The sequence below is a fragment of the Saccopteryx leptura genome, chromosome 4 (assembly GCF_036850995.1).
Source record: "Saccopteryx leptura isolate mSacLep1 chromosome 4, mSacLep1_pri_phased_curated, whole genome shotgun sequence".
Classification (NCBI taxonomy): Eukaryota; Metazoa; Chordata; class Mammalia; order Chiroptera; family Emballonuridae; genus Saccopteryx; species Saccopteryx leptura.
The window spans coordinates 222,798,766-222,811,600 of NC_089506.1; the positions used below are offsets into that span (position 1 = coordinate 222,798,766).

The 12,835-nt window shown below is 55.2% G+C and overlaps 1 protein-coding gene across 1 annotated transcript in view; it reads right to left on the minus strand.

The window, feature by feature from the left end:
* Positions 1-269: 269 nt before the first annotated feature.
* The window catches only part of LOC136404363 (von Willebrand factor A domain-containing protein 3A-like), a 34,706-nt gene continuing 22,140 nt past the window's right edge, over positions 270-12,835 (minus strand). The window contains exons 9-16 of the mRNA XM_066383680.1: positions 10,068-10,193; positions 9,292-9,400; positions 8,656-8,721; positions 5,723-5,848; positions 3,525-3,660; positions 3,337-3,440; positions 1,222-1,302; positions 270-485 (exon numbers count right to left, since the gene is read on the minus strand). Of these exons, the coding sequence (XP_066239777.1) occupies positions 270-485; positions 1,222-1,302; positions 3,337-3,440; positions 3,525-3,660; positions 5,723-5,848; positions 8,656-8,721; positions 9,292-9,400; positions 10,068-10,193 (964 nt within the window). The remainder of the gene's footprint in view (positions 486-1,221; positions 1,303-3,336; positions 3,441-3,524; positions 3,661-5,722; positions 5,849-8,655; positions 8,722-9,291; positions 9,401-10,067; positions 10,194-12,835) is intronic.

Below are 12,835 nucleotides of genomic sequence, written 5' to 3' on the forward strand. Positions count from 1 at the left end.
AAACCAAGCCGTCAGAGAAGGGAGAGCGGAGAGGGGGGGACAGATGCCTGACCTACAGGAGCCGCTGTTACCGAGCTGTGCCTGGAGGCGACTCTCAAATCAGTCCTGGATGTTCAGTCACCTTAACCAGACTTCTCTGCTGCATTGAAGCCAACGTGCACTTAGCTTCTGTTGCTTCTTGACTAAAAGAATCCCGACTAACACAGCGATAATATTATTGATGTTGATAAGGGATGGTGGTGACTTTTCCCTCCAGCGGCTCTGCTGAGTCACACGCTGATCCTTAGTCTAAGTGGTGCCTTCAACCCGTAGGGAATCCGTGACTGGGATAAGCGGTGCCGTGGCACCCCCTCCCAAACCCAGGAATGGCAAGACTTCGGGGACAGGTACCTCTTTTCACAGACGGTGCCCCAGATTCTCCTGCTGGCCAGGGACAGCCACTCAATCCGCCTCTCATACGTCCTCATGGCTCTGCCCAGCTGTTTCTGCAAAACCCCCGGACCACACAGTGAGCCACGGAGCCCCGGGTGGCCGACGAAGGGGTCTCTGAGGAAAGGAGTGTCTCCCAGCTTTCTCTGGAAATGGTGTGTCGAGGCCATGGGTACCCCAGCCGTATAAACATTCCATTAAGTCATGGACAAGTCTGCCACAAGACCATGAAGAGAAGAATCCAAGTATTTTTATTGCCTCATATAGGGGAGGGGGTAGATCTTGTCCCAGAGGATTAGAGGCTGTTTGTGTGTGTGTGTGGAGGGGGGGCATCCAGGTCTCTGCAGGGTGCTGGGGTGGAGAAAGCGCTAGAGGTGCTGTGGGTGGACACAGAGTCTTTGTTTGCAGGAGAGAATTCAGTCAACGGCTTGGTATCTCCACATTACTTTTTTGTTTGTTTGTTTTTGTTGTTTTTGTGTGACAGAGACAGAGACAGGGACAGATAGGGGCAGACAGGCAGGAAGGGAGAGAGATGAGAAGCATCAATTCTTTGTTGCGGCCCCTCAGTTGGTCAGTGATTGCTTTCTCATCTGTGCCTTGACCTGGGGGGCTACAGCCAAGCCAGTGACCTTGGGCTCAACCTCAGGGTTTCAAACCTGGGTCCCCCGCGTCCCAATCCGAAGCCCTATCCACTGCGCCACCGCCGGGCCAGGCTCTCCACATTCCTTGACGCCTTCTTTCCATTCCTCCTTCCCTTACCCCACATCCTGAGCCACTGGACCCACCACTCACCTGGTACTCATAGAGGAAAGGCAGGTCCACGTGGACGTTCTTCACTGTCCCATCATGCCACTGAAACTGTATCATTGCCCTCTGTACTCAGGTGCGGCCAGGAGGGGCAGGTGAATGGAAACACACCGTGAGGAGGAATGTTAAGTTAGTCTGAGCACTGGTGTTCTGACCACATCTGGGGTCAGATTATACCATGTACTGCCCCTCCCCCTCCACCCCAAACAGGCCCTCGCAGGTCACTGCCTCGTCCAGGGCTGGCAGTGGAAGGCCTTCAGGACGATGGCTCCCCGAATGAGTCACGCCTGACGGCAAGTCCAGCTGCCATCTTTTTTTTTTTTTTTTTTTTTTGTATTTTTCTGAAGCTGGAAGCGGGGAGAGACAGTCAGACAGACTCCCGCATGCACCCGACCGGGATCCACCCGGCACACCCACCAGGGGGCGTCGCTCTGCCGCGACCAGAGCCACTCTAGCGCCTGGGGCAGAGACCAAGGAGCCATCCCCAGCGCCCGGGCCATCTTTGCTCCAATGGAGCCTTGGCTGCGGGAGGGGAAGAGAGAGACAGAGAGGAAGGAGGGGGGGTGGAGAAGCAAATGGGCGCTTCTCCTATGTGCCCTGGCCAGGAATCGAATCCGGGTCCCCTGCACGCCAGGCCGACGCTCTACCGCTGAGCCAACCGGCCAGGGCTTCCAGCTGCCATCTTAAGGAGGCTCTTATGAACATTGGAGACTTCATCAGAAAATGTGGTTGGAAGTTTCGGTCATAACAGAGTAAGAGATCTGACCAACATACTGGCCATGGGTGCTTAGGTTGGGGAACCCAGACAGGCCTTCATGGAGACGTCGAGAATCAAATTTGTTCACCTTGTTATTTCATCCACAACCCAGTTGTCGTATCTACATCGTGAACGATCACTCCATCCGTTGAGTCATTCATCCGCCCACTGCTTGAATCACCTCTCTTCCCTTTTTAGTCTTCCATCTTTCCATTCACTATTCCTTTCATTTCTCCATCTTTCCACCCTTACTTTAATTTTTATTTTCATCCCTTTGTCCTTTTATTCTATCTTGTCATTCATCCTTCCATTTCCCCCTCCATCTGTTCATATTTCCATCCATCTTTCCATCCATCCACCCATCCACCCTTCTCTCCTTCCCTCCCTCCTTCCCTCCCTCCCTCCCTCCCTCCCTCCCTCCCTTCCTTCCTTCCTTCCTTCCTTCCTTCCTTCCCTCCCTCCCTCCCTCCCTCCCTCCCTCCCTTCCTTCCTTCCATAAATCCATCCACCTATCCACCCTTCGTTTCCTCCTTCTTTCCACTCATCCACTCATCCAGTAAACGTTCAGTGACTGCTTACTTGTACTTCTTATTAGAGAGAATTTTTTTTTTCTTTTAAAGAACCTTGATTTTAAAGAATCATGCTCTGGCAAGACTTAGACATGGAACACATACACCTATTAGTACATTACAGGAGCTCTAGGAGAAGTCTGTACAAGGCTCAGTGAGGACACAGGGGAGTGAGTGTGCTCTGAGATGGGTGGAGGAACCTTTCCTCGTGGAGGTGACTGTGGGACCCAGTTTGTTCCCTCTTGTTTCCTTGTCAGGTGGGGAGAAAGCCTGCATCCCACTCTGGGCCCTCAGGCCCATGCTTCTCGGCCTTATGATGATTATTTTCTGAATATTTAAGAAGTAGAAATGTGGCCCTGGCTGGTTGGCTCCATGGTAGAGCATCAGCCTGGCGTGTGGAAGTCCCGGGTTCGATTCCCGGCCAGGGCACACAGGAGAAGCACCCATCTGCTTCTCCACCCCTCCCCCTCTCCTTCCTCCCTGTCTCTCTCTTCCCCTCCCGCAGCCAAGGCTCCATTGGAGCAAAGTTGGCCCGGGCGCTGAGGATGGCTCTGTGGCCTCTGCCTCAGGTGCTAGAATGGCTCTGGTTGCAGCAGAGCAACACCCCAGATGGGCAGAGCATCGCCCCCTGGTGGGCATGCTGGGTGGATCCCGGTCGGGCACATGCGAGAGTCTGTCTCTCTGCCTCCCTACCTCTCACTTAATAAGGAAAAAAAAAGGGAGAAAGAGAGAAATGTCACAAAGGAGCTCCCTGCAGAGGTCGGAGAGAGGCACCTCATGGACAGTTGATGACACCATCTTCTGGAGAATGGGCACAAATCCCTCGGCGGGAGAAAATGCATTGGGAGCCAGGACCTGATAAAGGCTTAGCTTCTTGGCTGTAAAAATAAACGGTGGGGTCTATTTAAACGCCCTGCGCCAGGGACCCCGCGCCCCGGGTTCCACCTTCTGTGGAGATTTACCTTTCAGGCCGTTGACCTTGAGCCATTCTGCCGATGTCGTGTCCGAGTTCGGGAACTCAATTGTGAGGGGAGCTTCGTGCTTCGGGGGGTTAGGCAGGAGACCTCTGAGGGGCCCTTTGGTCATCTCCGTGGAAATCTAAATTAACACGAAACATCCTCCTGGTCCTATTTCAAAGCTGCAAAGTCCTCAGTCTCCCCCCACCTACCCAGTTCCCCCCGAGGGGAGACTCTCATAACGTCACCGTTATAAATACATTCTCTGCCTTCCCTTCTCCCTCTCCCCCTCCCCCCTCCCCTTTATTGGAGGTTTCTGGTATTTCTGGGGGGAGGGGGAGACATCACCCCCAACTCCCTCCTTCTTCTATTTGTTCGTCCTCCCGGCCCCTCCCACCCTTGACCTCCAGATGACAGCCCCCCCTTCCCCCCCCTCCCTGGGCTCAAAACACAAGGTTTCAGGGAACTAAAAAAGCTAACTCTACACAGGGGTCCCCAAACTTCTTACACAGGGGCCAGTTCACTGTCCCTCAGACCGTTGGAGGGCCGCCACATACAGTGCTCCTCTCACTGACCACCAATGAAAGAGGTGCCCCTTCTGGAAGTGCAGCGGGGGCCGGATAAATGGCCTCAGGGGGCCGCATACGGTCCACGGCCCGTAGTTTGGGGACGCCTGCTATAGGGGGTTCCGATCTAGCCCAGCCTCCCTCACCCACATTTCTAAACTGAAAACTGGAGGCTCTGACAGGTTAAACCACACAGCTCGTGTGGGAGGAAAACACAGAGCAGCACCTCCCAAGCGCCGGACAGCTGAGTACCGTGTTCACGAGTTCTGCAACATCCAAATACCACTGTCCCGCAATGTTCTCAACTGGATATACTTTTAAAAAAAGGAGTCTCTTTAGCCCTGGCCAGCTAGTTCAGCGGTAGAGCGTCGGCCCGGCATGTGGAAGTCCCAGGTTTGATTCCCGGCCAGGGCACACAGGAGAAGTGCCCATCTGCTTCTTCACCTCCCCCTCCTCTCTGTCTCTCTCTTCCCCTCCCACAGCCAAGGCTCCATTGGAGCAAAGTTGGCCCGGGCGCTAAGGATGGCTCCATGGCCTCTGCCTCAGGCGCTAGAATGACTCTGTTTGTAACAGAGCGATGCCCCAGATGGACAGAGCATCGCCCCCTGGTGGGCATGCCGGGTGGATCCCGGTCGGGGGCATGCGGGAGTCTGTCTCTGCCTCCCTGCTTCTCACTTCAGAAAAATACAAAAAAAGAAAAAAGAGTTTTCTTTTTTGTACTTAATTTTAGAAAGATGTATTACTACCATCACAAGCTAGATTTAAACACAGAACATTAAAAAAAACAACTATTAATCTATGTATCTCCCTACAATCATCTCACAAACCACACAGAGCACAGGTACTTCGTTGTGGGACACCCCTAGGAAGGGGGTCTGGCCACCAAACAGATCTTGGCTCAACCAGATGCAACCATTTCCTGTGTCTGTGACGCTGAGCGCGTGATGTCACCTGTGAACGGCAGTTGGCCCGTCAGCGAGACGGGGTTACAAATACATCTACCGCAGCAGCCGGTTGTCGCAGAGATGAACATAAGGCATTTGGAGGAGGAGGCACTGCGCCCACCTCATCCTGAGCACTCAGCAAACGGGACGTGTTACGAGTGTAACACTCATGTCCCGGCGATTATGTAGGATCAGCGGAAGGGGTGGGACTGACGGCGAGGACCCTCGTTGGGGCGCTGTGCTTCTCTGCCTGCAGCCGGCCAGCATCTGGGCGCCCCCGGTGCTCCTCTGCCCACAGCTGTCTGCTGGCCATCTCCACAGCACGGCGCTTGTGCTGTTCTGCCCACGTGAAAGGAACTCACCGAGCAGGGACGTTGGCCGTGATCGAGGGGCTCGGGGAAAACTGTCCTCTAGACCTCCTGCTCTGTGTGGTTGAGGTTTCCACTATTCTCCACACCGGGGGACCCTCCCCCGACATACACGTTTCAGCCACAAGAGCCCTCGGCGCACAGGGGAAGGACGCCCGGCCCGCCCAGGTCGCAGCTCTGAGGTACACCTGGCCTGGGCTCACTTTCAGGACGGGACAAGGAGGCTTGACAGCGCTGCCCTCCGACTGACCGGCGAGGAAGGAGAACAGAGTGAGACCCGCCGAGGAACTCTGGGAGAAGGTCCCGGAACCTGCGCTCCCGCCTACCTCCTCCATCACGGCCGCGAGCTCCTCACAGGGGCCCCCGCAGCGCAGGGCGTGCACCTGCCCCAGGAGGCGCTGGGCCTTCTGGGTTTCAGCCAGCAGCTGGACGACGTCCGGGCTGGTGCAGATCTGGGGGGGTAGGAGGAGCAATGAACCATCCAGAAGTCACCGAGCGATCGGTCAGAGCCAAGGCAAGAGAGGGCAGGCGGCAACAGGCAGCAATGTCCACTCCCGAAGCCGCGTGGCAGCTGTTCAAACCCAACCTTGTCAACTGGGGTCTATGTTTGAGGCAGGGCTGGCAAAGGTGCCGTGTTCCATTGGGACAGCAGTGTTTTTAAACAAGGGAAAGGCAGCCTGACCAGGCGGTGGTGCAGCGGATCAAGCACGCACCCGGGACACTGAGGTCCCAGGTTGGAAACCCTAAGGTTGCCGGCTTGAGCGTGGGATCATGGTCACGTTCCCATGGTCACTGGCTTGAGCCCAAAGGTCGCTGGCTTGAGCAAGGGGTCACTCTCTCTGCTGTAGCCCCCTGGTCAAGGCACATATGAGAAAGCAATCAATGAACAACTAAGATGCTGCAACTATGAGTTGATAGTTCTCATCTCTCTCCCTTCCTGTCTTTCTCTTACTTAAAAAAAAAAAAAAAAAGGTTGCCTAACCTAAAAATGTGAAAAACACTTTACACCCTCTAGTAGGGCTCCGATAACAATAAATAACTTTAAAAGGACTGTAGGAAATATTGGCGAGAATGCTTGCATATTACTGGTGAGAACGTACAAGGATGCAGCTGCCACGGCAACAGTGTGGTGGCTCCTCCAAAGATGACACAGAATTACTCTACGGCCAAGCATGGCCACTCCTAGGTATTGATATGTACCCCGAATTCTTGAGAACAGGGATTGGGATACTCACACACCAATATTCACAGCAGTTCAAGTTCACAAGAACCAAAAGGGAGGAAACCACCCAAGTGTCCATCAGTCAATGAACGGATAAACCAAACGTTAGGATATCCAGAAAATGAAATATTCTCACCATAAAAAAATAATAATAATAAATAAATAAATGAGGTACTGGACCTGCTACTACACAGACGAAACTTGAAAACATTTTTCCTAAACTGAAAGAAGTCAGACGCAAATGTTCTAGGATTCCGCTTGTGTGAAATATCCAGACTGAGTCAGTGCACAGAGACAGAGGAGCAGGTCAGCAGAGGCCAGGAGCTGCGGACTGGCCGCTTATGGGTGCAGGTTCCTTCTGGGGTCCCAGGTTCGAAACCCCGAGGTCGCCGGCCTGGGCGCGAGCTCGCCAGCTCGAGCGCGGGGTCGCTGGTTTGGGTATGGGATCATAGACACTTTCCTATGATCGCTGGCTTGAGGCCCAAGGTCGCTGGCTTTGGGCAAAAAATGTTTTGGAATTAGAGAGAGGTGGCGATGGCATGACATTGTGACTCTATAAAGGTACACTAATCGTACACTTTAACGTGGTTGACTTTATTTATGTGAATTTCATCCCATTGAAAAAGAAAATGTAGGCCCTGGCCGGTTGGCTCAGTGGTAGAGCGTCGGCCTGGCGTGCAGGAGTCCCGGGTTCGATTCCCGGCCAGGGCACATAGGAGAGGCGCCCATCTGCTTCTCCACCCCTCCCCCTCTCCTTCCTCTCTGTCTCCCTCTTCCCCTCCCACAGCCAAGGCTCCATGGGAGCCAAGTTGGCCCGGGGAACTGAGGATGGCTCTATGGCCTCTGCCTCAGGCGCTAGAATGACTCCATCCACAATGGAGTGACGCCCCAAATGGGCAGAGCATCGCCCCCTGGTGGGCATGCCGGGTGGATCCCGGTCGGGTGCATGTGGGAGTCTGTCTGCCTCCCTGCTTCTCACTTCAGAAAAATACAAAAAAAATTAAAAATAAAGACAGATGAGTTTTAGTGTGAATGTATTAAATAAAAAATATATATATTACTTTTTAAAAATTGATTTTAGAGAGAGGAAGGAAGAGAGAAACAGGAACATCGATCTGTTCCGTACGTGGCCAGACTGGGGATCGAACCCGCAGCCTCTGAGCTGCAGGACGATGCTGCCACCCACAGAGCCATCCTGCTGGGGTGATAGACTCTTGCCCAGGCCAGCCAGTTTCGTGTATTTGCTGGCTCTCCCTAGCTCCCCCAGGCAGTGACCCTGACACAAGAGAATCCGGGCAGCGAGGTAACAAGAGGAGGGGGTGTTGCTGAGAACACTGTGGGCTCCCTGCTGTGAAACGCTACACTTTGCTACACCGGGACACACAGCTGTGCCTTGACTCACGGCTGTTAATGGTCAGCAGTCCAGATGCAGCCTATTGGCCGAGTCTCCATCCGTCAAACGGATTGACACACACACTGGCTAACTCTCACCTCCGCTGTGGACACAGGGCACGCAGGACATCGTTTCTAAAATTCTTTACATGTTTAAAAATAAAAGTTTCTTTCTTGATTTTACAGAGAGAGGAGAGGGCGGGGGGAGCGAGAAGTCCCCTCTCCTTGTGAGGTTATTGTTCACGGGGACGGAGGCGCTCCTGGACGGACGGGGACAGAACGGCTCTCTCGTTCAGGACTGGCTGCTGAGGGTCCCCTGCGGGAGCCGGGGTCTGTCTGGACAGAACTGAGACACCTGGTCCAAACTCAGAGCCTGGATGGGCGAGGAGGGGCGGCGGGCTCACGTGGACGGCAGCCGGAGAGAGGGCAGGGCTCTGCCCACTGGTCTCACAGGGGTGTGATCAGCTCATCATACACGCTGACCGGAGGACCTCCTGTGACTTCACGGCCCTGTTTCCCACACGTTCATTTTAACCGGATGGAGCCTGTGTAAGCCCCCTGAGCTCTGGGGGGGGGGAGTGGCTCAGACCCCCACCCCCCTGGGGCACAGAGAGGCAGGCAGGGAACAGAGCAGAGAAGGCTCACCTCTGCCTCCGGGGTGTAGCAGTGGTAGTGACCCCCAACAGCTCCTGCCAGGTTCTTCAGGACAGCCTGTGGGGATGGCAACAGGGTCAGCCCCTCACGGGGGCGATGCCCACACTGCACCAGACTTCCTCCTGGGGAGGAAGTTCCCCAGGGTCCCAGCGCCTCCCACCTCCTGGGCCCAGCTCCCCAGGGTCCCAGCGCCCCCCACCTCCTGGGCCCAGCTCCCCAGGGTCCCAGCACCCCCCACCTCCTGGGCCCAGCTCCCCAGGGTCCCAGCACCCCCCACCTCCTGGGCCCAGCTCCCCAGGGTCCCAGCACCCCTCACCTCCTGGGCCCAGCTCCCCAGGGTCCCAGCACCTCCCACTTCCTGGGCCCAGCTCCCCAGGGTCCCAGCACCCCCCACCTCCTGGGCCCAGCTCCCCAGGGTCCCAGCACCCCCCACCTCCTGGGCCCAGCTCCCCAGGGTCCCAGCACCTCCCACTTCCTGGGCCGAGGTCCCCAGGGTCCCAGCACCTCCCATCTTACTGGCAGGAGAACCAGACACCAGGAGAGTCCTGTCCACTCAGGGAGTTTCACAGACTGGCCCCACTCACCACGGCCAACCCAAGGGAGATCGTGGAGAGCCTCCATACTTACAGGGGGCACCTGACTGTCACATCTGTAGGTGACCAGGTGGGTGTGGAGGTCCCTGCCCATGCTGGACTGCTGGATGTAGTCACACAGAACTTCGGCAGGCTGATCCGGGCTGAGGAGAAGGCAGAGACGAGAAGTGGGCACCCCAGCCCTGGCCGGTTGGCTCAGTGGTAGAGCGTCGGCCTGGCGTGCGGAAGTCCCAGGTTCGATTCCCGGCCAGGGCACACAGGAGAAGCGCCCATCTGCTTCTCCACCCCCCCTCCTTCCTCTCTGTGTCTCTCTTCCCCTCCCGCAGCCAAGGCTCCATTGGAGCAGGGTTGGCCCAGGTGCTGGGGATGGCTCTGTGGCCTCTGCCTCAGAATGGCTCTGGATGCAACAGAGCAACGACCCAGATGGGCAGAGCATCGCCCCCTGGTGGGCGTGCCGGGTGGATCCCGGTCGGGTGCATGCGGGAGTCTGTCTCTCTGCCTCCCCACTTCTCACTTCAAAAAAATTAAAAAAAAAAAAAGAAAAGAAGTGGGCACTGCAGTGTGAGGACAACCCAGAGACAATCATGTCCAGGGAACATCTACGGAGTCTAACCAACCCCCTGTGTCCTGGGTCACCCGTGTTGGGGACAGGGCAGAGGAAACCACAGGCCCGGACAGTGCTGACGGCCCTGGGGGTGATGACCCGGGAACACGGTCCTCCCACCAACACGTGCGAAGAGTCCTGCTCGACGGTCGGGATCTCAGGCCCCCTCCACGTAGTCCGTTCCCCACTCAGGAAAGGAGACCTACCAGCTGCCCAATACGACCACCAGAGAATTCAGCCCCTTGAGAGGAAAGGTTTTCTTCAGGGCGCGCAGCAGGTTGCTCCCTCTCTCCGGCTGCACCTGCTTCACCCAGAGCTTCAGTTCCTGAAGGCTGCGGAGACCGTGACAAAGACAAGAGCCACCGAATCACAGCACGGTCCCGGGAGCCACGCCCAGGACAAAAGACCAGCTCACTCAGCCTAACACAGAGCACTGGGAGGCGGATACCTTCGTCCCCATTTCATAGATGAGGAGACCGAGGCTCAGAGGTAGGTAGGGTGTGCCCAGAGAATGCCGGAAGCAACTGGCAACACAAGAGGAGCCAAACCGGGTCGGGTCTGACTCTGGGTCTGAGCGTGGAGCAGGGACGCTGCTGTCGGAGGGTCTGGGGCTCGGATCTGTCTTCTACGCCTTCCCAACCACCCACCCCCTACACACACACACACACACACACACACACACAGCTCTCCTTCCCAACCACCCCACCCCCTACACACACACACACACACACACACACACACAGCTCTCCTTCCCAACCACCCCACCCCTCCACACACACACACACACACACACACACACACACACACACACACAGCTCTCCTGGAGGGTCTGGGGCTCAGAGCTGTCTTCTACGCCTTCCCAACCACCCACCCCTCCACACACACACACACACACACACACACACACACACACACACACAGCTCTCCCGGGGGCAGCCCTCTGCCTGAAGCATGGAGTTCATCCCCGGATGCTCAGCGTGCTCTAAGAGAAGGTCATGGCTGTGTGGCTACGTCTCCTGTGGACTGGGATTCACAGCACGGGTTACAGGGGCGATGACTTAGCACTGTGCTTTCTTGGTTTAATACCTCAACTGGTACTAGTGAGAGAGGTCTGCTCTGTTTATTTCTTTATCACTCTAACCAAAAAAAAAAAAAAAAAAAAATCCCCAAATCTTAGACTGTTGCTAGAAATCTGTCTTTCCGTCTTTTTTTGTGTGTGTATTTTTCTGAAGCTGGAAACGGGGAGAGACAGTCAGACAGACTTCCGCATGCGCCCGACCGGGATCCACCCGGCACGCCCACCAGGGGCGACGCTCTGCCCACCAGGGGGCGATGCTCTGCCGCGACCAGAGCCACTCCAGCGCCTGGGGCAGAGGCCAAGGAGCCATCCCCAGCGCCTGGGCCATCTTTGCTCCAATGGAGCCTTGGCTGCGGGAGGGGAAGAGAGAGACAGAGAGGAAGGAGAGTGGGCGGGGTGGAGAAGCAGATGGGCACTTCTCCTGTGTGCCCTGGTCGGGAATCGAACCTGGGACTTCTGCACACCAGGCCGACGCTCTATCACTGAGCCAACCGGCCAGGGCTGTCTTTCCGTGTGTATGTATGTATATATATATATATATATATATATATTTTTTTTTTTTTTTTTTTTTTTTTTGAGAGAGAGAGAGAAACAGAAAGGGAGAGGAAAGGAAAGGGAGAGAGAGGAGAAGTGTCAGCTCGTAGCTGTGACACTTTAGTTGTTCATTGGTTGCTTCTCCTATGTGTGCCTTGACAGGGGACGGGAACTTAAGCTGTGCCAGTGACCCTCTTGCTCAAGCCAGCGACCTTGGAATCACGTCAAAGATCCCGCGTTCAAGCTGGTGACCCCACACTCAAGCTGGTGAGCCCGCGCTCAAGCCGGTGACCTCGGAGTTTTGAACTCGGGACCTCAGTGTCCCAGGTCGACGCTCTATCGACTGCCTCACGACCGGTCAGGCTGCCTTTGCTCCTTATAACTGCCCCGTTTCCCTTTCAAACGGGAAGAACAAGTTCGGGACTAGCACCATCTCTAGCCAATAGGTTTCAAGCTGAAATTTAGTATCATTGCTTTGTCTGCTTTCCTTGTATTTATATAAATATTTAGGCTACTTTCTAACGATGGCCAGAACCTGGGCTTCCCGGTTATGATGGCCCTGATCGAGTCTCCCTCAACAACACACAGGGCTGCTATAAAGAAAGTCGATACCAGTGTGAGTGGTGGAGAGTACATATGGCAGAGATATGATAAACGTCACAGGAATCCAGGAGTGACAGATGTTGAGAAACTCCTGGACAGAAGACTCAAGGCCATTTCCAGGTTGGACAATGGAGATCAGGGGTTTCTCACTAAGGTGGAAATCACCCTCCAAAAAAAAAAAAAATGCTCTCAGTCACGGAGAACCAACCACATGCCAGGTACTTATTTTTCATTTCATCCTTGCAACAGCTCAGCGAGGGGCAGGTGCCGTGGCCTCTTTCTGCTCGTGAGAGAGGTAACGGCCGGTAGAGGTGACCCCGCGACGGTCAGAGCCGGGATTCCGAGCCAGCACGGCCGGGACTGAGTGCCTCTCTGGCCGGACGGCAAGATCTGATCCTGGTCCGGCCGCCTTGCACGTATCCCCTAACCTGAGTTTTGGTCTCTTCATTTGCAAACTGGGGATAATAATGCTATTCCGTGTGTGGGGGCTACAAATATGAATTAAGATAGTTCATACAAAGTGCCTAGTGTGGTACTTAACACATGGTGGGGGGGGGGCAAGGATATTCCTTTCATGGAAAAGAAATTTCGACACAGTGGTATAAGTAGTGTGGTGTGTCTGTGCAGCGGAATACTCTGCAGCCATCGGCGAGAATGAGGCAGACCTGTGCGCAGGATATTCAAAGTTAGGGGCAAGGCCAGTTGCTGGCCAGGGTGATAGGCTCCCCCTTATGTTTAAATAAAAGAGGGTAGGCCCTG